Consider the following 27,422-nt stretch of genomic DNA (forward strand, 5'->3'; position numbering starts at 1 on the left):
AGAGTGTGCTCACCTGGCTCAGAGAGCCTGCTCGCCCAGCCCCCAGCTGGAGAAGTCCCCTGGGCCACTCAGTCCGGATATCTTCTCTGCCGCCACAGCGACTCAGTCTGTAATTTCGGCTGGGTCCTTGTTCACCTGTTCTGCCCTCAGGGATTAGATGGGAAGTACCTGGCTCTCTCCACGTGTTTCAGCTGGGAATTGTGGTGGTGTGCGTTCAGCACAGACTCGAACCCATGAGCCCTGCCGTTCCCTGAGAACTCGCTGTCTGGGCGCAAGGCACATGGGGCTGGGGGAGCCTGCTCGGCCGGCTCAAAGAGCCTGCTCGCCCCACCCGTCCCCTGGGCCTCTCTGGGCTGCAGCCACTCAGTCTGTAATGTCTGCGGGGTCTTTGTTCCCACGTCCTGCCCTCAGGGATTAGATGGGGAGTACCTGGCTCTCTGCGCGCATTTCAGCTGGGAATCATGGAGGTGTGCGTCCAGCACAGCTGTAGTATAATTTTAAGTCAGGGATTATGATGCCTCCTGCCTTGCCTCTATTACCCAAGATTGCTTTTGGTTTTCTAAGCCTCTTCTGGTTCCAGATGAATTTTAGGAATGTTTTCTCCAGATCTGGTAGGTATACAAATAGTATTTTAATTAGGATTGCTTTGAATCCATACACCAGTTTTGGGAGTATGGCTATTTTCACATTGTTGTTTCTTCCTATCCATGAGCATGGAATATTGTTCTATTTTCTGAAATTCTTTTCAGTCTCTTTTTTTGAGTACTCTATTACTCATGGCATGAATCTTTTACTTCCTTTGTTAGATTGATTCATAAGTATTTCTTTTTTAGATGCTATTATGAAAGTTGTAGTTTCCCTAATTTCTCTCTTAGTCTGTTTGTTTTTTGTGTACAGGAATGCTGTAGATTTTTGAGTGTTGACTTTGAGTGTTGACTTTGTATCCCACTATGCCACTGAATTTGGTTATTAAATCTATAAGCCTTTTGGTGGAGTCTTCTATGTAGTCTACTTCTATGTAGACTATAAAAGATAGCCCTTTGGGGTCTTCTATGTAGAGTATCATGTCATCTGTGAATAATGGTAGTTTCACTCTTTCCTTTCCTGTCCTTATTCCTTTTATTTGTCCTTCTTGTCCCATTGCTCTGGCTAATACTTCCAGAACTATATTGAATAGTTATGGTGACAGTGGATATCCTTGTCTTGTTCCTGATTTTAAAGTGAAGCTTTCAATTTTTGTCCACTTGATATGATGTTGGCCATTGGTTTGTCATAGATGGCTTTGATCAGAGTGAGTTAAACCATGTATTCCTATTTTCTGTAGGGTTTTTATCATGAGTGAGTGTTGGACTTTATCAAAAGCTTTTTCTGCATCCATTGAATATGTAGTATTGAAATGTGAAATCATCAGTAAATATTTGATTTATTTCTAGCTCTAACCCTTCCTGTCTTATACTGTACCAAGTTTGCGCATGATCAGAAGTGTTGGGCAATTACAGTTGTATTTTATATGCTTGACTGAACCAGTTCGTTTACTCTAATTCACTCATGTTCCTCTTTTCCTTATGGACCACTCATGTCTTCTTGACCAGTATGTGCAGTTGTCCTCCCTTATATGGTTGATGTCAGCTAGATGTGCCTATTTAAATTAAAGCTTAAGCTAATTAGAATTAGCTGACATCTAAAAAGTAATCGCCTCTCACGATTCGCACACTTTCATTCTTAATACATGTATGTGGGTAGTGTGGATGTAGAACATTTCCCTTGCTTCACAAAGTCTCACTGGACATCAGTGGCATGGCTCTTCCCAGTTATTAACTTTGTTTTTCCTGTTGCCAAATGCAAGATTCTCCCCTGTGCCATAGGTTGAGTAATTTCCAGTGGTTCAGTTGCTCCAAACTTTTCTGTAACTCTCATTTCTGCTGTTATTTTCCGTGTACTTCTTTAATGTGGAGGAGAAATTTTTACCCTTTCCTTTTCCACTGAGGCTTGCCTGCCCTTTAAGGATATGCAAGCCTTTGGGTAATCATTCACAATGCTTATTCTGGATTTACAACCATTCTTGCAGTAAGGCAAAAATAGTGCCTTAAGGATTAAAAGAAAGGATATTTGAATGATAGCCTCTGTGTTTTGATTTATAAGCATTTGTGTCCACCAGTGGTGGCCTGAGGACTAAAATTTAATTTGTTAGAGTATTTGTTTTAAATTTGATGTCCTTCTTTCTGAATAATACCATCTGAGAAAGCACTGAGAAAGGTACATAAGAGAAAAATGTCCAAGTTTTTTTCTTCTTTGGATACCTCAGTGTTTACCTCATGATATGACCAAACTTTTCTCTCTATAGATCAGTTGGAATCTATATAAGAGATACTCTGATTATATTTTTACAGTTTTGTTGAGGGAATAAGACTTTCTTAAGTGAAGACGTACAGAAATAATTTTTCATTCTGTGTGATTATAGGGCTGCCTTAACGGAGGAAACCCTTCTTATACAAATTGTGTGTGAAGATGTGCGCTAAGAAGTGGCTAGTCCAGTATGACTTGCCACAAACATACAGTTGGTAATTCCACCTCAACCTTTTAGCTAGCTGCGGGGGCACGTGCTTGTCATAGCACTCTGGAGTGCTGAGGCAGGAGGATAGCAAATTCTAGTGCAGCCTAGGCAACTTAGCAACTGAACAAGAACTTCCCTCAAAATAAAACTATTGTAATTGGAAAAGGCAGAGGATGTGGCTCAGTGTGAAAGCCCTGGGTTCAATCCCCATTACCACAAAACAAGCAAACCCTCCTCTTGTGAACTGAGCACCTAAATTGTAGAAAATGTGTATGTACCAGAAAGAAAATGTCTTTTTTTTGTTTGTTTGTTTGTTTGTTTTCCGGTACCGGGAATCGAACTCATGACCTCGCGCTTGCCAGGCAGGTGCTGTGCCACTGAGCTAAATCCCCAGCCCCAGAAAATGTCTTTATAATGAGTGGCAGTTAAGCATTGTTTCATTTCGGTAATTGCCACATCCTTCATCATCAGCACTCCACAACATTAGACGTTCTTAATGAAGCCTAAAGTCTTACCCTATATTAAGTCACTCTTGTAACTCCTATCACCCATGACTTGGGGCCCAGCACTAGACCCAGCAGTCAGGACTCGATATCCAATAATGGTCAATAATCAAGGCATTGTGACCGAGATAATTCTTTACTTCAGTCATCTCCCAAAAGTGGAACATCTCTGGGAATAGATTATCATCTGTATCAGCTCTGATTCCACTCACATCTGGCTTTCCTTCCCTCCCCCTGTGCTCTCTAGTATGGCTACACTTGCATAATCCTTCTTATGCAAATTGGTTTTTCGGGGGGGGGGGGGGAGGGATGATGGTTTATGGTATCTTCTTAGAAGAAACATACCTATCACAAGAGTTCTTTTTTTACAGCCTTTTGTATACATCTCAGTGTTGTCTACAAGTGCTGCTTTCTGGAAGCCTTTTTCCTGGATTTACTTTGCTAGATAGACTTGACTTAAAATACGTACTTCTCTGAAGGTTCTTTTGTGTGAGTTTACTTTTCTTCTTACTGAATGATTTCTATATGCATGTGTGGAGGTTCCTAATTAAAAGTATATGAGTGGATGTGTGCAGGTTGTGTGCAAATGCTATACTTTTTTTTTATTTTAAAGAGTAAAAGAAGGATAACATAGTAATAGGGGAGCTTACTGAATTACAGGCAGAGTGGCAGGAAATTATCAATGGTTGTTGTTTTACATATTGTTATCTTCAAGCTAGTTTCTGAGGAAAACAAACAGAGAAATAATAGTGAGCTACAGACAAAAGTGGTAGGTTATTATCAATGGTTGTTGTACTATACTTTGGTATCTTCAAAGTGGTTTCTAGAGAAAATAAATAGAGCTATACATGAGTGACCAGTTGAATATTCATTGGCTATTCTCAATGGTTGTTGTAGGAAACACATGGTAATAGACATACATCCATTTACGAAACAACATAGGAATAATACAAACATTACAGAGTTACGGACAGATTAGTAGGAAAATATCAGTGGCTGCTCTAACGCATGGTGGTATCTTCAAAGTGGATTGCTATACTGTTTTTATAAGAGATTTGAACATCCATCGTCTGAGTTTGCCAGGGGAAGAGGGTATGAGATGTATTGTGGTACCAATACCACATAGATGCTGAGGGTCATTTGTATGTAGTGTTAAACTTGTGTAAGAGAAAGCAGTGATTTGTATCAATAAAAATCTAAGAAGAAAACATTTGAACTATGAGGAGAAAATAAAAATGAGATGCAAAATGTAAGTAGTTACACAAGACTAAATATTAAGAAATTCCAGAAAAAATAAAAAGCAAGTAAAATCATTTCGGTGTCCTATGAAATGTCAAAGTAAATTGAACTTGTATATGAAGTACTCTATCTTTATGCAATTTTCTCTTTGATGTCTATTTGTTGGTGCCCATGCAGAAAGAGATTATCATGGGAATGAGTTGCTTGCTCTGTTGGTCAGAGAAATAAAAACACCATTAAAATAGCACATGCTGCAATATGTTATGCTCTTATAATTCTGTTATGACAGACTGTTTGCATAACACTCCGTGACAGGAGATGGAGTTGGCAGGAGCATGGCCATCTACTCTTAAATAAAAACACAAATATTTTGCATAGCAGGGCAGTACAAACGACTGAAGCTGAGCGTTTACCCTTTGTATTATTCAGCCCTTCATTTTATTTAAAGATTTTCTGATTGTTAACATGGGTGTTATGAGGAGAGCACAGCATTAGATACAGATATACCTCCAGAACCATTATTGTTATCACAATCTTGGAGGCTTTTGGTATGTCAGAATGTTACTGTTCTTAAATGCACACATTTAGAATATTTACATTCTTGCCTATGTTTGCATTTGCATATGTGTACCTGGAGTATGTAGTATTCTCTACGTACAAGATCATGTCATCTAAAAACATACACAATTTAATTTTTTGCTTTCTGATTTAGATTCTTTTTATATATATATTTTTGCCTCATTGTTCTGCCCCAGAACAAGCACAAAGTACTATTTGGAGAAGAAATGATAAATTTTAAGGGCTGGGATTTAGCTCAGCAGCAGAGTGCCTGCCTGGCAAGTGCAAGGTCGTGAGTTCAATTCCAGGTACTGGAAAAAAAAGACAAAACCCAAGAAAAGGACCGAAGAAATGATAAATTTTAAAACCCTAAGGAAGCCACACATACACATACACAAACACACACACACACACACACACACACCGATACACACATATAAACCATTAGAAATGTAGAATAAAATCAGTAAAATTGGAGGATAGAAAACCAACATTTAAAAATCAGTTGCATTTCTGTTTATTAACAAAGGACAATCTAAAGTGATGTTAAAAATAATCCAATTTATACTAAAAGAATAAAATCCTTGGGAATAACCTTAACCAAGAAAATGAAATACTTACATGCTGAAAACTGTGAAACATTGATGAAAAAAACTAAGTGGGAAAACATCCTGTGACCATGAGAATACTGGGAAAGTGCATTCCCAAGTTACTGTGAATTGCTTTAATTCTCACCAGTAATGTATATTTGTTTCAGGTGTTCATATCTTTACCAGCATTTAGTACTATTGTGTTTAAGCAACTGTGATAGGAGTGAAATGGTTCTTTTCATTTCAGTTTTCATTTTCCTAGAATGTAATGGTGTTAAGTATTTTTGCATGTGCTAGTGTCTCATTATGTAGACATCTTTTATGAAGTATCTTTTTGAATCTTTTATCCATAGTTTTATTTGCTCATTCTTTTTTTATTTATTGATTTTTTTTGTTTTGTTTTGTTTTGTTTTTGTTTTTCTCTGGTACCGGGAACTGAACTCACGACCTTGCACTTGCCAGGCAGGCGCTTTTGCCGCTGAGCTAAATCCCCATCCCCTTTTTATTTATTGATTGCTGCGTCTTTATCATTCTTCACACAGGTTGGATTTTTCGTTAGAAAAGATTTTGGCTTATATTTTGTTTTTTAAAGTGGTGTTAACAGAACAGATGTTTTTAACTGTATAATGTATGAGTTAATCATTTTTCTATGGATGATTCTTTTAGTTTTGCATTCAAGAAATCTTTGCTGGGGGTTGGTGGTGCAGCTCAGTGGTATAATGTGTGATGGGTTTGTATGTGTTTCTGGGTTCACTGTTTAGTACCGCCACCCCCCTGCCAAAAGAAGAAAATCTTTGCCTAACCTCCTAACTGAGGATCACAAATATATTTCTCACACTTTTTCTATCTAATGTTTTATAGTTCTACGTTTTATATTTAGACAGTCATTCACTTTTTGCTTTGTTTTGTTTGTTACAAGGTCACACTATGTAGTTCAGGCTGGCTTTGAACTCACTGTGTAACCCCGGCTGGCCTCAAACTTGTGGCAAACCTCCTGCCTCAGCCTCCTAATTATTGGATTATAAGCATGCACCACCACAACTGCATTGTGGGTTCATTTCATAAGAGTAGAATTATTCACAAAATGTCTGTGCTTTTTATTTTTTAGAATTGCATTTGAATTCATTATAAATAAATTTTTTAAAAATGTAATTTCAATGTGACAAGTAATTTTATATTGAAAACTTCGTAAATTGTTGTGTTACTAATTCAATAGTACCACCTTTTCTCAAAGCAAAAATAAAATCTCAAATACAACCTATGTTTTGTCTCTCAGGTGCGAGCATATGAATTCAACATTGAAGTTCATATTAATTCCTTCAGGTCATCAGAACTCTACAATGAGTATTTAGCAATGGAAAAGCCTTTGATGCCAAAGACGATTCCGCTTATGCAACCTTGTTTTGTTCAAGCTACTGGTATATCATATGCAATAGGCATTTCCATCTTAAGAAAATAAGAATATGACTTTTATTTTTCAGGATTAGAAATCTTAGACCGTGAAATTTTAATGTTTTCTTTGTCACTTAAATTGTGGGTCTATGAGATTGAATGTTGATTAATAGAGCAGATATATTTGCAGAGCAAAATATGAAAGAATAATATCAGGTCAATTTAGCACTTTATTGCGTGGGGAGTTTTAAAATTATTATGACAAAACATAATTAATAAAATAAAACAAGTGAAAAATAAAATGCATCAGTGGTAAGTTTTACAAAGTATTTTTGTTCAATAGGGATGGTTACTAAAGTCCTAAGTACGTATAAAGAAGATTAACTATATTTAAAATTCCAGGCATTTACGGAATATTTACTTGCTTTCTCCATATATTCAGTAAAAAGCTGACATGTTCTGTAAACCATACTTTCAACAAGATTGCTTTTCTTTTTTGTCATATATGCTTCATTATTTTTCCTTGAAAATCAAGACCATGTTTTATATTTGTAGTTCTGATACTAAATTTTCATTAATTATAAAATAGTGATGATTGTCATATCACTTAGTAATTGTGTTTGACAACTAGTATGAGAAGTCTTCCTTAAAACAGCATGAAGTTATAGAACTTTATTTCACTCTCATTTAAAATCCTGAATTAAGAATTGCATAGCTTGTATGTAGGGTCCATGAAGTACTTTTTTGTTTTATTTTAAGATATATTTAGATATACCTGTGTTCTCAGTGTTGTGGGAGGCTGAGGTAGGAACTTTCCAATGTCAAGCTCAGCCCGAGCAACTCAAGACCTTTCCTCAGAATTAAAAAAAAAAAAAAAGAGTTGTTGATGGATCTTGTTGTCCCCCCACAACGTAAAGAGAAATAATTGCAATCTGATTTTGTTATTGGAAGAATTCATTTTTATTCATTTTATAATGAAATCTAACTATGATGAAATTTTATGATGAAATCTAACGATCTTTCCATCTGTGAGTTCTAGCATTGTTTTTAAAAAGAGAATGTCTTCCCTTTCTGGAATTTTAATTACTGTAAAATTCTAGTTTAGTCCTGTTTTTAAAGTTTTTCGGTTTTAAACATGTAAGAGTTCTTAATAGTGTTTTGAATATTCCTTTACTTTATGACCTTTTGCTCTTGTGAAAACAATACCTTCTCTAATTATAATTGATTTTTTGACATTCTCTTCTGTTGACTATGCTGTTTCTATTTTGTCTGAATTACTGTTCTTTTATAGCTCTATGTGATGTAGAGCCGCTCCTTCAGTGTCTCTTGTCCCTTGTCTGTTCACTCATGTTTATTAGTGACTCTCAAAATCTAGGTTCAGTATCAAACATTATATTATCTTCTGGCAATCAGGATATCCATGAATATTTCAGATTGGAGTAATCTGAAATACTAGTTGGGAGGGAAGTCTTGAGTTTCTTGTTGCTCAGTTCCTACATAAAATGATCTCTAATATTCTGTTAAGAGAATAACTTTTCTTTGTTTAAAGAAATAAAGTTTCCAAAATGGTGAAGTGATATTCCAAAAACAGTGTTGTAATTTTAAAGACATACCCAGTGCGCTGTCATTTTCTGCTTATCTCCTATTGCTAATTTCCAAATATGAAGGACATATTACACGTCCTACTGTCTGTAGCATCTTCTTTTCCAGGCTTTCTTATGAAAGGTTTTGGGTGTAACATAGGATGAACATTATAAGTTTCTCCTGTCCCAGAGATCCTAACCTCATGTCAAAGTGACCATTAATTGCAGTCGTATAATAACAGCTTATGTAAAATACACATATTTTTAGAATCATAAATTGATATGGCTCAAATATACTCAGTTTCATTTCCACTAAAAATTCTGATGTCTCAGAAATGTTTCAAAAAATTCGTGTGTGTCTGGAAAGTACTGATAACCTCATTAATAGATTAAGTATTTTTACAGATATACCTATTCCTTCATTTCCATTGAATTTCCATTTTCTCAAAAACGTCCTTGTTTCATCTAGGAAATATACATAGTTTCTCAGCTTTGCAATAATTTTTCCTTCTTTATTTCTGTTTTTGCATTGCTTCAACTTTAAAATGCAAGTTAAATTTAAATGCTTTTATTTTATCATAGCTTGATATTAAATATGTTTTAGATTTTATTATCTCAATGGTAACTTTCTTCTTTTATTTGTAGTTTATAAATATTAAAACCACAAAATGAAAGTTTGTTTTTATGAAAACCAAACTATTTTAGAAATATTTAAAAAGGTAATTTTATTTTCTGGCTGAAAATACAAAAATAGGAAAAAGCTTTATTTTCTTATCATTTTATTCTGAAAAGTATGCTAAGAAGTTTCTATGAGGTTATATCTATTAATATTTTGTCAATATAATTACTTTACTTTTTCTTTCGAAGTATTGAAAGCACCATTGAAATTGTCCAAGACCAGATTTGTATTTCATGTCCCTTTATATGAAATGCAAGATAATTGTATGGTCAGAAGAACTGAGGTATGTATAGAAAACTGATAGAATTTAAAATTCCTTTTGAATTATGGTTTTTAGTTCAGTAAATTGATTGTTTTGAAACATGAATGATTTGAACTATATAACTAGTTACTCCAAATATTTACAACATTTGGAGCAAGAAGAGTATTGTCAATTTTAGAGAACTTTATTGTGTGTCTATGTGTGTGTATGTATAAGTATATATTACTTATGTATAAATATAATTTATATATATTTACTTATAAATATATTTATACTTAAGTATAATTTTACATATTACTTATGTAAAATTTTTCAGTTTTTGAAGTCCACTAATACATAAGGCTATTTTATGTATGCACATATGCAGATATATAAGAATATTCAAATAGTGTAATATAATTAACCTGTCTTTATACAAGTGAATGCTAAGATTTAAATTACTGTTTTTTGAAGGCGGGCTAATGGACATGAAGAGTCTCCAATTTATAGCACAGCTGCGCAGCATCTCTTGGGAATATCTCCAAGCTCTCCTGCTCCTGTGCTGCCACCCCTCCTGTCTAACTACCCTAGGTATGAGTGGATGAATTAGTAGGGCCTATTGAGTCCTCCACACTGATGCCCAGGTCAGCACTTTTCGTGGTATATTCCCTTCCCTGCATCCCTCCACGCTTCCTTTCTGTGGATCTTGAAGGGAGTTCCTCCCCCTCTTCTCTGAACCATGTCTAAGGCTACATGGAGATCTCCTCATCCTCACGTTTCCTTCCTATGCATCTGCAGGAATGGGAACATTTCCTGAAGGCCAGAAAAATTGCATGGGTCATCCCAGCTAGCGCAAGAAACTGCATTCATGCTATTGAATGAGCGTTCCACATCAGCTTTGGAGCACATCGTTGCATTAGCATGGAATATCGGCCCGATTTCCCATGACAAATTTCACAGGGAATGAGAAGATTCCGCCTTCCTTCTCTGTGCAACTTCTCCTCTGTCCCTATCCTTCTGTTTTTCATACATGCAATGAAGAGGATCTAGTCTCCTTCCGTTTGCCCTCCCACAGCTGCTGTTCCTTCCTCCTGCTTTCATTCCTCCCCTTCTTGTTCCACCAAATGAGGAGGACCCCACCTTCTGCATCCTCCCAACCCGTCATGCTGCTCCGCTCCTTCTTCCTCCCGTCCTCCAGAGAGGACACAGACACAATTTCATAGCTCCACAAGTGGTGGACTTTATTGACTCGAGCACTGCAATATGCTGGAGTAAAATTGGGTGGACTACCTTGACAGCGGTTCAGAGACGGTGCCCACGAGTCCCGTAATCTCCACGTTTGTGGCCTGTACACCCGGCGTGTAGACGCATTTCTCCGTCCTGGGTGGGATGTCTTCCACCGCTGCCTGTTGGTGGTGTTTCCCTTCTTTCGACCCTTGGCAGGACGTTTTCCGGGCATCTTTGGCTCAGCTGGTCTTGCACAGGCTCTGGCGCACCCCGGGCCTATCTCCGTGGAGGTGCTGTAGGGAGCGCTGCTGGCTGGAGGCCTATGCACCTTTGTGTTTCTTGAGTTGACTTTGGCCATCTGTAGCACTGGGGAACCTGATTGCTTCCTGGCTCGCTGATGGAATCTCCCGGGTCTGACTGCTCTCTTGCTCACCTAGAGTGATAGAAGGAGAACACTGTTCAGAGGAGAGGAGTGAGAGGACCGATGGGAAGAGCCGTGAAGGGAGAGGCTAGAGTGGAAACGTTGGGGATGCATCCTGGGAGGGTGGTCCAGGAGCTCGCGGGAGGGGCTCTGTGCTGTACAACCTTGTTATTCAGCTTTCCAGGTGAACTTGCTCTCGTTGTCTTTCTCCCTTGGGGTCTTTTGAGCCGACCTGTTGGATATGTGGAAATCCTCCTCGGTGGGCTTCTGCCACTGAGCTGGGCCAGGTCACCCCGAATCACTGTGATGCAGTTTTCCCTGATTTGGCCACGCCCTTGGGCATTGTTTGCTCAGCAAGGCCACAGCACTGGTACCAACTGGGGTGGGCTGTGGCAGCATCCAATATTTGGAGGGGGTGCACATGGATATGATGAGGCTAATGTTCATGGCAGAGATGCACAGCATCACTTTTGAATATCTGAGAGCTCTCCTGCCGCTCTGCTGCCCCCCATTCTGTGTATGTATCCTAGACAGAGGTGGATCGTGGAGTGGGGCCCTTTGATTCCTCCACACTGATGCCTTGGACACCCCTTTTAATGGTACATTCTGTTCTTGACATCCCTCCCGAGATCCTTACTGTGGGTCTTTCCTGGACTTCCTCCTCTTATCTGAACCAGGTCTCAGCCTATGTGGAGACCTCCTCATCCTCACGTCTCCCTCCTAGGAACCTGCAGGAACGGGAACATTTTCCCAAGGCCAGACAACATGCATGAGTCATACCAGGTATCTCAACAGACTGAATTCATTCTACTGAGTGACTATGACACATCACCTTGAGAAGGCATAGTTGTATTCACATGTAATTTCTGCCTGAATTCACAGGTCTATTTAAAACCGATGGAAAAGATCCCACCTTCCTTCCCTGTGCCACTCCTCCCCTGTACCTATGCTTCCCTTTTTCATACTTGTGGTGAGGGGGATCTGGTCTTCTTCCCTTTGGCTCCCCGCAGCTGCTGTGCCCGGATTCCCTCTCTTCTTTCCTCCCTCCCTTCCTTCCTCCCCTTCTTGTAGCACGAAATGAGGAGCATCCCACCTTCTGCCTTCCCTCACCCCGGCGTCATGCTTTCCCCTTCGTTCTTGCTTCCTCCCTTCCCCTGGAGAGGACACAGACACGTTTTTCTGAGGTGAAGTTACAGCGTTTTTTGACTCCACCACTGGCATATGCTGGAGCACACTTTTGCGGCCCACCTCTACAGCGGTTCGACGACGCTGCCCAAGAGTCACACAATCTCCATGTTTGCACGCTCTCTTTGCCCGGTAGTCGTGGTCATCTGGTCTGCAGACGCACTTCTGTGTCCTTGATGGGACCTGTCTCACTGGTTCTTGTTGTGTTTCCCTACTTGTTGACCTGGGCAGGATCTCTCCACAGCATCTTCCACGTGGCTGGTATGCACCATGATCTACTGGATCTCGGGGACATCCTGGTGGAGGCACTCCAGGGAATTCTGCTTCTGGACCTTTTGTTTTTCTTGAGTTGACCTTTGCCAGTTGCAGCCCCGGGGAGGGGGGACCTGATTGCTTCGTGGCCTGCTGTTGGCATATCTTGCGGCTGATTGCTGTCTTGCTCACCTAAAGGGATTCAGGGAGAGCACTCTTTAGGGGAACGGAGGGAGAGGACCAATGGGAACAGTCCTTAAGGGAGGGGATCCAATGGGAGCGTAGGGGATGCATCTTGGGAGGGTTGTCCAGTAGCCCACAGAGTTGCGTCAGTGCTCTCTAATCTTGTTCTTGGGCTTGGGAAGTTACACTGCTCTGCATGTGTGTCTCACTAGGGGCCTTGTGAGCTGACCTGTTGGATAGCTGGCCATGGTCTGAGGTAAGCTGCTGCCAGTGGGCCAGCCCAGGTCCCACTGGATCCCTGTTATGTGCCTGTCTGTGGAACGGCCAGGCTCTGGGGCTGTCTTTGTTGAGCAAGGCCACACCCACTGTGACTAACTGGCATGGGCTAATGCCACATTCAATGTTTGTTGAAGTGGGCAAATGGATGTGACGAGTCTCCAATGTATAGCAGAGCTGCGCAGCATCTCTTGGGAATATATCCGAGCTGTGCTGGTCCTGTCCTGCCACCCGTCCTGTCTAACTACCCTAGATATACGTGCATGAATTAGTAGGGCCAGTTGAGTCCTCCACACTGATGCACCCTTGCATGGAAGTATTACAGGTACCGCAGTGAGTATAAGAGCGTGTGTAAATTGCCTCAGTTTTCCTATGAAACCAAGCAGACTGGCACAGTGAGTTAAAAATCAAATCCAGTGATATGCTGTGTACAGGGAAACACATGTTACTCAAAAGGAAATCCATAGACTAAAAGTGAAAGGAACCCAGAAACGTCTTCACCTCTCAACGTCTGAAAATATGTCTGTATCCTCTCTGGTGGAGGCGAGGAAGCAAGAACGAAGGGCAGAGCATGAAGGAGAAGGCTGAAGGGGGAATGCTCCTCATTTCGTGCTACAAGAAGGGGAAGAAGGAAGATGGGTATACTTTCATTGACCACCTCCCTCGACTCCAGGCACTTTGGCTGTATTTTTTCACCAAGCAATGCCCACATCATTTTTGAGTATCTGAGAGCTCTCCTGGTGGTATGCTGCCCCCCATTCTGTGTATGTATCCTTGACAGTGGTGGGTCACGTAATGGGGCCCGTTGATTCTTCCACACTGATGCCCTGGTTACCCCTTTTAATGGTATGTTCTCTTCTTTGCATACAAAACTGATGTACCCTGTCAAACTATCTCTCAAATTCAATGGAGAAATAAAATATGCATGTATGTTTTCAAAGTATCATTTCCTTTGGATATACACAAAAAGAGAATTGCTGATCTAGTGATGGTTTTATATTTAATTTTGAGGGAACTTTCATGATGTTTGTATAATAACTTACAAATTTTCATTCCCACAAAGAGTGTAGTTATCCCTTGACTATTTAATAATAGTCATCCTAACCAGTATGAGATAGTATCTCACTTTAGCTTTCATTTACATTTTTTTCTGGTGAGTAGTCAGGTTGAGAACATTTAATACCTGTGGGCCATTTTTCTGTGATTTGGGGGTAAACTTTCTCTTCTTCAGGTCCACTGCCTGTTTTTTAATCAAGGTTGTTTGTGTGTGTGTGCTTCTATTGAGTGTGTTCCTGACTTTTACATTTTTGATATGAACCCCTTATGAGGTGTACCATTTGCAAGTATTTTATTTCAATCGTAGGTTGCCTTATTGATTTCCTGATTGTTTTCTTGTTATGTACAAGCTTTTTAGTTTGATGTAGTCTTTTTTTGGTATTTATTTGTGTTTATTTTGGTGTCTTATCCAAAAATCATTGCCATGATCAACATCAAGAACATTTTTTTCTACATTTTCCTTTGGGATTTTTAAGGGCTCTGACCCTATGTTAACATCTTTAACCCACTAAAAGTAGTATCTTGTACTCAGTATAAGAAAGAGGTCCAATTTAATACTTTTGTTTGTGGATATCCAGTTATTCACACTAGTGGTTTTTTTGCTGTTGTTGTTGAACTGGGATTTGAACTCAGGACCTTGAATTTGCCAGGCAAGTGTTGCTCTGCTGAGCTATATCCCTGGACCCTTTAACACTATTCTTAAAGAGAGTTTCCTTTTCCCCATTGTGTATTCTTGGTACACTTGTCAAGGATTAGTTGACTATAATTGTATGGGTTTACTTTTGTACCACTGGTTTAAGTACTGTTTTTACAATAAAAACATTATATTTTAACTATAATAATCTTCTAATGTAGTTTGAAATTGGGGAATGTGATTCCACAGAGTTTGTCCCTTGCAAATGTTGATATGCTGTTTGATGTCTTTTGTGTTTCCCTAGGAATGTTAAGATTTTTTTCTATTTCTTTGAACAATGCCATTGGAATTTTGGCAGAAATTGCAATGAGTCTGTAGAGCATTTTGAAGGGTGTAGATATTTATGATGTTAATGCCACTCTCTGCAGCTGAATTTATCCTCAGGAACTAACCTGTAACTTTCTGTGTTGAGCTCTATTCTCCAACACAAACTGCCTTTCTTCATATTAAACTGCTACTAGGGAATTTTTTCTTTTCTAAACAGATGAAATTTGTCAGTCACCCCTGACAGCCTTTCCTGTTCTTAAAATTCTGTGAAAAGTCACTCATTTCATATCAGCACATCTCTTTTTCAGTAGAATTCTTATGGCAATTGTATGATCTCGTCTTCATGTTGTGCCTACCAAATGGATGGGCAAATTTATTAAAGCATATGAAACAGTTTCTTTTAAAAAAATCCTTTTGTACTATTTCATATATATAATTTTTTTCCATTTAGTGAAAATTCACTGAAAGGAGATGTGCTCTATTTCCAGACAAGGTATAATTTAAAGTATTTTTCTTTCAATGCAACTTCACTAGCTTTAAATTATGCAGCAGAATAAAATCCAGATTCTGGGTAATCTATTCCGCTTTATTTAAGTGCAATATCATAGCATATTTAAATTGTTTAATAAAGTTAATCTGTATAAGTGTATGTGTATTTAAACTAATACAGAATGCTTTAAAATATTTCCACTAGGAAAGTGTACAAAATACGCAGTTGATGTTCCCATGTATTTAAGGAATAATTGTTTGTTTTAGAATTTTACGTCTCGTTAGAGAGGTAAAATCACCAAAGATATTACTTGACCACTGTTTATACTTTTCATACCTGTTCCTTTGGATGTAACAACTGGAATGGATGTCAAAATTGTACCCAAAAATTATTTCACGTAAATATTTAATGTGAATTTGCCACACCTTTTTTTTGTTTGTTTGTTTCTTTGAGACAGGGTCTCGCTATGCGGTTCAGGCTGGCCTTGAGCCTACTTTGTAGCCCAGGCTGGTCTCGAACTCACAACGATCCTCCTGCCTCAGCCTCCCAAGTGCTGGGATTACAGGCGTGTGCCACCATGCCCGGCTTCGCCACATCTTCTTTATGTGCTATTTTGTTTGTGTCTGTGTTCTATGAAAGTTATATGTAATGGCTGGCTTGTTTCTATCCTTGTAAAGACTGCTAAAGTATTTAATTATACATTGAAATTTTAAAGATATAAAAAGCTTTTATCTATAGTTGTCATATTTTTATTATTTTTATTTTGAAAAGAAAACCCTAAAAATAAAAATAATAATAAAACAGTTTCAAAACAGGATAGTAAGAGCGTTACAATAATTAATACATTGGGTGTCGTTGTCTTTGTAGTAGTTATTCGGAGTACAAGATACAGGCATGATGACTTGCCCAAACAATATTAGCACAAACATTGGTGTGTCTCTCTGTGGAATAAGAAACAAGCTTAAGTTTCAGTGTATTAGTTTTCAATTGTCGTACGACAAGTTATCACAGATTTATTGCCTTAAAATATACATTTGATAACTCAAACAGTGTGAATGTATTATCTTGGCGTTTCAACCAGTGCAGCTTCCCAGTTATCTTAGCTTCACCTTCTGCTCAGTGTCTGAACAGACAGAAATCCAAGGGTTGGCTGCAGCAGCAGTCTCGTCTGAATCTCAGTCCTCCTCCAAGATCCTGAGTTGTTGAGATAATTAATTTCTTTGTCTTTATATGTCTGAGTCATCACTTTTGGCTGGAGACAATCTCAGGTTACCCTGAAATCCTACTCATGTGGTTATATCCTCACAACATAGTATCTTATATCATTCAAGGCCCAAAGTATATCATCTACCAGTCTTGTCTGCCTCTGACATTCAAGCCGCCTTCTAAAACGTCACCTAAGTCAAACACACCCATGATGGTCTCCCTTTTGCTATAGTCAAAGTAAGTTTTATTAGGAAACTTAATTACATCTAGAAAGTACCTTTTCCATTGCCATATAAATAAGCTTAACTACAAAAGTGATACTACAGCATATAAAAAAGTCCCAATCTTATTCAGTCCGTTCTTAACTCTCCAGATATATATAATACGTAAAGTCCCACTATGGAAGAAAGCATAACTAAGAGTCAGGACGAACAGCTACCATGAAATTTCGACTCTTACAAATTCAGATATTATTAATATATGACAGAGTGTAAATAAATTTATTTTTTCATTAAAAGAGAAAAATACAAAAATTGCTAACTAATGTGGAGTTATGAGATAATATACTTGAAAAACAATCAACTTAAAAATAATATAACTTTTAGAAAATTCAATAGAGCGCATACAGTAAAATTTTATAGGCATCCACTAACACTAACATTATACCAAACTACCCAAACATACAGAAACAAACAAACCTCAAGTAACCTTAAAACCATTTTCAACAAATATATTTGAGTCATTTCATTGAAACTTCAATAAGTTTCAAATAAACTTTTTCATTTAAATTGACAGGTAACATACTCAATTTTATTTGGAAGAGTTAAGAGTTTTGAATAGTGACACTATGTTCTAGGATGAAAAATAAACCTTACCAAATAGCAGGATTAAGCCGATGTGGTGGTAGCGCAAAGACAGATGAAATGAGCAAAGGACTAGAATAAGCTCTTGAAAAAGGACCATACATGACTGAATATTAGATCTACAATCAAGGTGGTACTACATATTTTTAGGAAAAAAAAATAGGTTCCTGTTCAGTAAACAATGTAGGTCAATGCAATATTTGAATGGAATACAGTATTTGAAGCTGAGTAACTATTTTATACAGTCCATTACAACTAAAAATACTTTATATGAAATCCATTACAAGTGAAATGAAGGCTTAAATATATATACAAGGCAAAATGTAAAAATGAAATATAAAATATATTTCAAATTTCAATGGGTAGAAAAGGATTTCTTGGAACATAAAATCATGGTCACAATAAAATGAATGACTAACAAATATAAATGACATTAAAAATCAGTCACAAAACTAAGCAACTCAATGGGAATATTAATAAAAATCAACAATAGGTGTTTCATCAAAGAAGATTCATAAATGGAAAATAAATAGTAAAACATGTAACTGAAATAGATAGACATGGTGACACATACCTGTAATCGCACCACTGGGGAAGCTGAGGCAGGTACATCCCCGTGAGTTCCAGACCAGCCAGGGCCACATAGTTAATTCTTGTCTCCAAGAATATATATAGAATTGACTTTCTGTAAGTTTTGAAATAATACAGAATTTTGCCAATCTTAGGTAGGAAAAACTGAAAAACCTGGTAAATTCGTTGCAGCGTCAATGAGTATGGTCACAGCAGATGGTACTTTGCAAAGTGTGACGTTTGCTTCTCTCATAGCCCAAGAATTCATAATATACTGGGAAAGAATTCTTCTTGTCTCTTCCTCAAGCTATTTTATGATTATTCATTGTAGTATTTTTCATAATAGCAACATCTGGAAGCCGCACAAAATTCCTGTAACAGGTGAATGGATAATCTGATATATATGAATACATATAGATCCCTTTTTATTTTATTTTAAAGAGAGAAAAAACAACAGAATTTCAAAACAAGATGGTAGGAAATTAACAGTGGTTATGATGTTGCATATTGTTATCTTCAAAGTAGTTGCTCAGATTACCAGATACAGGCATGTAAAATTGATCAAAATGAAGTAGATTAATTTTAACTGTTAGCAACCTTAGAAACAAAATATTGCAATGTATGAGGTCAAAAATGCTGACATGTACTGATTATCCCTTATATCAAACAAAAACACAAAGCTTAAGCATTTTTATTGAGACATATACAACTATCTATACATAGAAAGAAAAAATATAGAGTAGCTAGCTGGACTGTTAAAATTATATAGACTGTGAGGATTTGTATATTGATGTTATTTGCCTAAAGCATTAATTTTGTAGAATGTTAGATCGTATACTCACTTCAAAACTTGTTTAGTTTAATTTTCATTTTACAGTTAAGACTGTGAGAGCCAGACAGCAAGTCCTGAGGGTGACGTAATGGTCAGAGATAAATTAAATTGTACAGGTTGAAGAGCATAGCACAACTTTCACTTTCTAACATTTGGCACATAATGTATGATGGGGACTGCTTATGCCATGGGCTTGCTTGAACTGCAGTTCAGTTTGTGAGGGAGTATAATTCTTCAACATTAATATAACTTCCAGATTTGTATGCTTTCAAAACCTCAATTTATAAGCAGACAATAACCAGTGTTACTTAGAAAATAACAGTGGCTTGAATTATATTGTGTGAGAAAGTATGATTTAAATTAAGAAGTATTGTCCAATATGTGAATCGTTCAACATTTTAGTAAGCGGAGAAACGTACTTCTTTAAAGACTATTTGAACTAAAAAATCTGCTTTGACTAATGTGATGTGATAAAATGAAGTTGTGAAAGGAGTTGAATAGATTATGTAGCTCAGCCGTGTATATCTATATGTCATTAATAACTTATCCAGTGACACTTACATGAGTAACAATTGGATTGCAACCAAACCGGATGTGTAAATGGCTTTTCCATGTGGATTACAGTGTACTACATAGGTTTAAGTAATCCCAATGTACATCTTCCTTTTTTTCATTAATTAGCTCAATACTGTTCATTCTTACTAAAATAGTAGATGAGTATGATTTGTGTTTGATAATATTTTTATCTTTATAGGTTCCTACACATATAATGAAATGATATGGTCCAATATTTATTGATCACTAGAATTATAAGCAATAATTTGATTAAAATAATTATTACATTGTAATATGTAGTATAAAAATCAGAAATATTTTAGAGTGACAATTCTAGATATATAGTGAAATATGTGAACATTAAGTGGATTTTGATGAGTAATGATTAAAAATTATGTGAGTAATGATTAAATATAATGATTGAAAATAATAGTGCTAAAATACTCCTAAAACTTCAGTAGTATATGAATTTAAGAATTTGAGTGTGTACTATTTATACATCTATTGATATTAACTATATACACTAAATGTGTAATAATTAAAGTGATAATCTGTGGTAAATTCCTGTCAGAATATACTTAACATTAATATTTATGTCATTATTAAAACACATTGTATTTAATCAAATACTTTATCTCTGCTTTAATCGTTATAGAACAAAATAAACATTGAATCACCTCAGGTGGTTCTGGTGTAAAGTAATATATTATCAATGTTACACTTTTAAGAGAAAATAAAGTGACACAAAGATATGTTTGATAACAGCATATTATTGGAAATATTTATATTTAGTCTTTCAAATGATTTAGAAAGAAAAAAAAGTATACATTTAAATGCAACGTATTTCAAGCTAAAACGTGTTTTTCATTTTAAACAGAAATTCTACTCTAAGCTACCAGATTCCCACAGCAAAGGTTCTCAGTGATGTTGAAGAAATTCAGCCACTTTCCGTGAACTTCTCAAAAGGCCAAATCATCGTAGGCTCTGATCGTGGAAATAATAACAAACTCACTTTCCACCTCAGTTTCAAATCATCTAAACCTGTGTCATTTTTCAGCAATCTTCATTTCTCTGACGACAGTGGTAACAGGTAAGATATTTAAATGTAGATTCTTTTGTACTTGACAGTGAAGAGTGATCGGTTTACATTCCACAACATTGTAAAATGTTAAAAGGAGGGATATCAAATCAAATTACTTTGGATCAGTTGTCCTAAAAAGCAGCATATAGTGAACTGGTATTTACTCTACAATTAGGCTGCTTACCATCAAATCCTAGCCTTGTTAACACTACTCCTGAGCCTCTGCATTGTCTGATCTGAAAACGGTATGGTGATACGGACAAGACTATTACAAGCAGTAAAACAGTATGAGGTATGTAGATGGAAGCAGCCGCCTGGTTTGATAGTGTTTTGGGTGCTTTGGTTTAATGGATTCTGAAGAGACATAGCTGGGAAATGAAGCTGAATTGCAACAGCAGAATCATGGAGATTTTTAATATTAGTATACATTTTTTGAGAATCCTACTATCATATCATAGACTTTCCAAAAAATAAGAAAAAATGTTCTGTTTTATTTCCTTCCCGCTTTGCATGTGTTTCTTGCTCTCTCTTGTCAGTCTTTCAAAAATACTCTAGGGTATATTCATTACTGATAAAAGTATACCTTTTTGTTAAGTCAATAACAGTTTTAGGTGAAATTTTGTATCTTTATAAAATATGTCAGTGCTATTAGAAGTGGTTTTTGAACAATCAGAGAGTGAATGCAGCAATAAAATATAATTTCTCTCTTTGCTGTTTTGTGAATTAGCCTCTTCTAGGTTTTTTATATCCTTATATATTCAAGTTTTTTTCTTCTTGACTTTCCTTTCCTTTTAAAATATGAAATCACACTGTAGGAGAGAGGAGATAGGGCGATAACAAGGAATATACATGACTGTTAATTATCTGAGTAAAATGGTTTGAACATCTTAGAATATTATTTTCCATATTCTTTTAATTAGAAACATTTTGAGCTAGAGATTTTCCATTGGCTATCCTCTAAAAGTAGGACATGTCTTGCAAAATAACCACCTGAATAGGATAGCAGGAATGCCCAAGGATAGACCAGACGTTTAAGGTGCCACTTAAAGAAATATTTTGCACTGAAGTGGAGGATTTTAACTGCTGATAAGGTTAGTGAATACGGTAATATCTTCAGGTTGTCCACAGATTTTTCCTAAAACGAAGTCATCAACATAAAATAACTAAGGAGACAGTATAGTTTTGGAAATTATGATATGCCTGTAACTGCACCTACTTTGTAAAAGTAATAAACATTTAAATTGGAGCGGGATAATAAGACTGCTAATGTTTAATTTAGCACAGGTTAAAGTCGAAGTTCACCTTGAATCTTTAATGTCTACCAAGTGACAGACAGCGTTCTAAGCACTGCAGATTACATGACAAATCGAACCATGACTCTTGCCATGGAACTTAGACGATGAGGGAAACAGACAATAAAAATGATAAGAAGAGACTTTTGGGAAAAGGGGAGAGTGGTAAACAACAACAACAGAGCCTCTCTGAGATTTGGGATCCAGACACTGAAAGATAACAAGCTGTAGAAGCAAGAAAAAGAGAGTAGTTCCCCAGGAACTAGAAATTAATAACAGCAAAGTTAAAACTGACAGAGACAAAGTGAAACCTGGGGACCTCAGGGTCAGGTGGTTTCAGGGAGATACGCAGTACAGGAAGGATGAGCAAGTGTTGTGAGCTGCAGGCACAGTGCAGGATTCTGCTCATGCGTGAGTGCTTCAACAAACAACAGCTGGTCAGTTATTCTAGTGCAAGCACCTGCCATATTCCTGGAGAGAGTGCTTGGTTGGAGAACTTTCAGGGGAGGGTTGGTTGTTTGAACCTGGGGCACAGGGCAGAGGCAGGGCTCCCAGTGTTATGTTCCCAAGGTGACTGGTTAAGAGACAGCCACTACACACTGATCAGGGAGCTGAAGTCAGGCTGGAAAGAGACCTGAGAGATTGAGCTAATGGATCCCAGATGCAAGCACTGTGAGCAGAGGGTAGGCTTAGCCTGAGTTGCTCTAGGTTTGAAAGTCGTGGTATTGGCACCCTTGCCTTAATCATACCGCCTGCTAACGCCTGCGTTCACCTAGCATCTGGCTCTGACTGCTTTCCTTATTCACCAGCACAGGTAGGGACACATCCTGACCTGGACACTGCCTCCCAATTGTAGATCCTAGAAGAAAACCACACATTGAGAATCACAGAGAATTTTGTTTTGTTTTTGTTTTTATTTTGGGTTTTCTGTTTTTTTGGGGGGGATGGTTCCTTTCTGTTTGTTTTTTATTTTTGTTAGTGTGTGGGCTATTTTCAGTGTAGCTTTTTTTTTCTTGTGTCTTATTGCTTTCCTTCTCTTTTTTTTTCACTACTTTATTGGCGATTGCAGAATGTTTATTTGTACTGTTTTTCTCCTTGTCTTACTGCTTTTTTATTTTTGCCTCTTTTCTCTTTTAATTTTTCTCCATTTTTTCTTATATTTACTCCTGATGTAATTTTTTTGGTTTTGTTTTGTTTTGTTTTTGGTACCAGGAATCAAACTCAGGACCTTGTGCTTACCAGGCAGGCATTGTGCTGCTGAGCTATATCCCTGACCCTTTATATAATTTTTATCTTTTTCTTTTATCTCGTATTTCTTTTCAGTTTTTTCTCTCATCCTTACGTATTTCTATAAAGATTCTTGTACTCCCCAGCAAGCTTCCTTATCTTCCTTATCTTTCTTCTCATAGCACATAGTTAAAAGTTTCAAATTTTCCCTCTTGCATTCTCTCCTCCTAAAACACTATATAATAATAACCAGGAAGATTTATTAGTATTTTCACGATTGACTGTATATAACTACCCTTGAATCTTTTTCTACTGTTAGCAGAGATATAGCGATTGCATTCAGTATGTGTTAGTTTTAAGTCAATGCCTAGATTACCTTAATGTTTACACTACAATTGTGGATTTCTTCTCTAGGGTTGGGAGTTGCATATAATTAGTTCTTATGGTATGTTAATGTCCAATTTGGCTTGGATAATACTACTGTAACTGATTTGCTTGGTATTACCAGCATCTCTTACAATGTTTCCTCAGTTATTTAATGGCTCCAAGCTCAAACTGTCCACTACTCAAACAGCAAAGTTTGAAAAATGTTCTGCTTGGTGTTTGTAACTTTGCTCCGTAGTTGAATCAACAAGTCCTGTACTGGTCAAGAGTAACTTACTTGTCATGTCTCACTGTGGAAACAAAAGGGGCTATGCTTCATTCTAAATGCCACTCTCCCCAAGATAACATATGCAGCTGTTTTGGACTTTATTTGCATAAAACAGTGTAACTATGGCTCCAAAGAAAGTTAGTGATACTAGCAGTAAAGCTAAGAGGAAAACTGTCAGAACCACAATAGTGTTAAAGAGAGGAATAATTGCAAAATTTCTTAAAGTCTTAGAAAAAATGAATTTATAAGTGTTATTTTTGGTCCTCAGAAGCAATTACTTGGTTTTCCATTATTTCTTATGAGAAAATATGTTCAGTTCTCAAACTGTTTGGTTTTTGAATATGAATTTGGAATGAATTAAGTTCCAGAACAGAGATCTCACTGTAATTGTTGCTCTTTCTCTGTAAGCCAGCACTCAGATTACATTTGTGACATTGACACTACCAGACTATATTCACAGAGAAACTGGCTGTTGTCGTAATTACACTGTATCCTCCCCTTTCAAATTATAAAAAGATGGTCAGATCTTGGGATTGAGGCAAAAGGCTGTAGTTAGCCATGCACAAAGTATAGCACTGAAAAGTGACTAAAGAAATCTCTTTACCAGCAAAAAAAGTTTTTACACTATAAGCATCCACAAACGTCAGTACAAAACAAAAAGAACAACAAAAAACCCAGCAGAAACATGGAAAGATAAGGTTAAAAAAAATGTCTCCCCAAACTCCCAGCTTCACTAAAGCTAGTCCAGTGGGCAAGAAGGGGCAAAATACCAAAAGCGATATGCACAAATTTTCTGAGAAGCTAACCAACGCAATTAGAACATAGATCAAGGGGGTACTCAGTGGAATCACAGAAGATATAACTACACAGATAATTGCAGAAATAACCAAAATGATGTAGTGTAACAGCAAGCAGAAATATGAAAGGGACACCCAGGAATTGGGGGCAGGTTGATCTTGCATCAACAGGCACTGATCAGGATCATCCCCAAAATATCAAGCTGTAATCCTTGATAGTTTGGGGCTTATGTGGGATAAACAAGCGGGAAGTACAGAAGCAAAGTATTTGGTGCTTATTGATTGGTTCTTTTAATATGCATCCTAGTGACCAGCTATGCTTCACAGTGACCAGCCATTTTAAAGAGACATAAGTAACAGAAATTGTTACCTGGGCAGCTAACAGACTGACTAGGGGGAGGTATTTTCTGCTACATTTCCCCCTTGTTTTAGTTTCCTGGCAAATCTTTGCTGGGATCTTTTGAGATGAACAGGGTAAGGCAATCAATTATATAATGCCCAACTATAAACAGCAACAGTAGGGCTCTCAGTGGTCCTAAGATGGGCCCTAGCTAAGGTCCCAAAGAATGAAAGTTTTCCCACCGGGATTTGTAATTTGTTTCCCTTATCGTAGAGTTTCTCCCTATGTTGCTTTCAGGAAAAGACCTATTTCTCCTTTAGTGGCTGTGATTTACTATTACTCTGGCAAGGTAGTAAGGGAATTAATCTGATCTAGAAGAGTGTCCATGTACCTTGGACACTCATCAAATCTTGGTCAGGTGTTCAACTGATTGTTCTATTACCTTAGGGCAACTGTTCCTAGTGTTTAAGGCAAAAACCACAGCTAGCAGGGTGGCGAGGAAGCAAGGACTGTGGTAAGCAGCCCGAAAAGACACAAAAATCAAGGGGAATAGGTATGGAGTGATCCTGTGAACGGTGTCCTCAGGCTTTAGCTGTGCACAGACTGGACAGCATCCAGAGTGACCAGAGCAGGGCTTTGAGTACACTGTCTCTTCAGAGTGAGCCCCGGAGGAGCTGTCCAGGAAAACTCTCGAGGAATTGTCTAGATGGGTGTTTTAACTCTGGTATGAGGGATCAAAGGCTGGATTTCTGAAACTTGCAGAAGTGTTGATATGTACCTGGGTTATATGTGTGTTCAGGGGTGTCTACATGTATAGCTGGTCTTTCAGCTAAATTTTCATAGAGCTTGTTATAAGCTGTTTTTTTTTTCTTTTAACATTTTTAGAGCTTTGTGGGCTGTATACTCTATGTAGTTTTTATTTAAGCTAGCTTTTGAGTTACCTCTGCTGCAAATGCAGGCTTGTTGTCAGTGGCATTGGTCAAGGGCAGGCCCTATCTAGGGGTTGTTTTTCACAGCAGGATCCTACAAACTTATTGCCCTCTGAGTTAGGGTATGGAATGCCTCAGAAAAGCCCACGTAGGTGCAGCTGAGCACCAAGTCTTATCTGTATATCTGGGTGGAGGTCAGGGCCAGTGACACAGATGCTGAAGCCATATCTGGCTACAGGGATACAGGTGTTAGTGCTGCAACTTGAGCTTGCAGAACATATAGTAGGGGCAGGTCTGTCTCTGATTAAGATGGATCTTCCAGGAGTATCAGGTAAAGTTCTTCTGGTTTGGGTTGATGTTTTAGTCAATTGGATCTCTGGAGATGGCTTAGGCCTCTGGCATCTTTAGTGGCAGGTTTCCAAATAGCAGCAGGAAGCAGTAGCAGGAGAGCTTTGGCCAAAATAGCTTTATCTAAGGTGACCACACCATATCTAGCCTCTCAGACTCCATTTCTAACAAAGCTCATTACGTCCATAAACAGGATCTACTCAGTGTATGTCAGGGGGTTGATTTTTAAGGCTGGTTGGCTCGTGGTCAGTGCCAGGCAGTCATGGTCTGGTGGACCCATCTTGGTGGACAGGTGTATGGCAGGATTGAATGGTCCTCAGTTATTAAGGAGGTGCAGTACAGCATGTGGCACCTGGACATTTAGGTCTTGGCCTATGGTGAGCTTGTCAGTTTTTTGTTCAGAAGGACAATGACTGTTGGAGTGCAGAGGCAAAGGTGGGAGGGAGACCTTAGTGACTGGATCCAAATGTTTGCACAGGTAGGCCACTGGGCACTCCCAGGAGCTGACAGTCTGACTAAGCATCATTGTTTTCGTGAACACAAGGATCTAGATTCTATAGAAGGCAGCAGTTTCAAGAAATTTCTGTATTGTAACTAGTTTCTTCTAGATATTGCAGTAGATATTCTGTTTCTTTGCAACAGGCCGCTTGGGTGTCATTAATCAGAAGTGCAGTGATATTTTGTGCTAGGAAACTAGTGAGGTCAGCTGAGAGGACTCCTCTAAAGAAAGTAAACAAGTTTTTGAACCTCTGGGAGGTTGAGTCTAGGTTAGTTAAACTTTGAGTTCAGAACTGTAGTTTTTCCATTAAAAGTGAAGAGAGGGTGGCTGGCAGGTGCCAACTGAAGGAAGAAGTAGGCATTTTTTTAGATCTGGTCAGGTATAGCAGTACGCTGTGAGTGGCAGAAGTCTGAGGCAACGTATATGGAAGGCAAACGTGGCATTGGCTGCTTGGAGATGTTGAACTGGCTTTGCAGGCAGGAGAGATGTATTTTAAAGAACAATCTATCAGAATCTCAAACTGCTTTGGACATCTGATAGGTGACTAGATACCTGTTTGTGCTTCTTGTAACATAGGATATGGGAGTATGCTTGGTGATCAGGTCCAGAAGTAAGTCTTTGGTTCATACCTGTAGGAGGAGAGTTTTCAGAATTTCAGGATTGTGGTTCTGTCTCAGGCTGATACAGGTGTCGTCTTTGTCTTGGGGAAAGTTCAGGGTTAAATTTGAGGGATGCTGACTGGCTTGGTGACAGAATTTCCGTTTGAGGAAAGTCCTCCCAGGCTGCAAGTTTGTGCCTGGCAGAAGGGGTGAGAGGCAAGAGTCCCAGTTGCCTTGGTGAT

The 27,422-nt window shown here is 37.9% G+C and overlaps 1 protein-coding gene across 1 annotated transcript in view; it reads left to right on the forward strand.

Annotated features, from left to right (window-relative positions):
* The window catches only part of LOC102019004, a gene marked incomplete in the record, with an annotated part of 405,168 nt that overhangs the window by 90,501 nt on the left and 287,245 nt on the right, over positions 1–27,422 (forward strand). The window contains 7 exon segments of the mRNA XM_005414632.2: positions 6,721–6,862; positions 9,287–9,381; positions 10,638–10,856; positions 12,244–12,433; positions 15,638–15,700; positions 15,703–15,787; positions 20,294–20,506. Coding sequence (XP_005414689.2) covers positions 6,721–6,862; positions 9,287–9,381; positions 10,638–10,856; positions 12,244–12,433; positions 15,638–15,700; positions 15,703–15,787; positions 20,294–20,506 — 1,007 coding nt within the window.

Source organism: Chinchilla lanigera, unplaced genomic scaffold (assembly GCF_000276665.1).
Source record: "Chinchilla lanigera isolate Chin_1 unplaced genomic scaffold, ChiLan1.0 scaffold00192, whole genome shotgun sequence".
Taxonomy (NCBI): domain Eukaryota; kingdom Metazoa; phylum Chordata; class Mammalia; order Rodentia; family Chinchillidae; genus Chinchilla; species Chinchilla lanigera.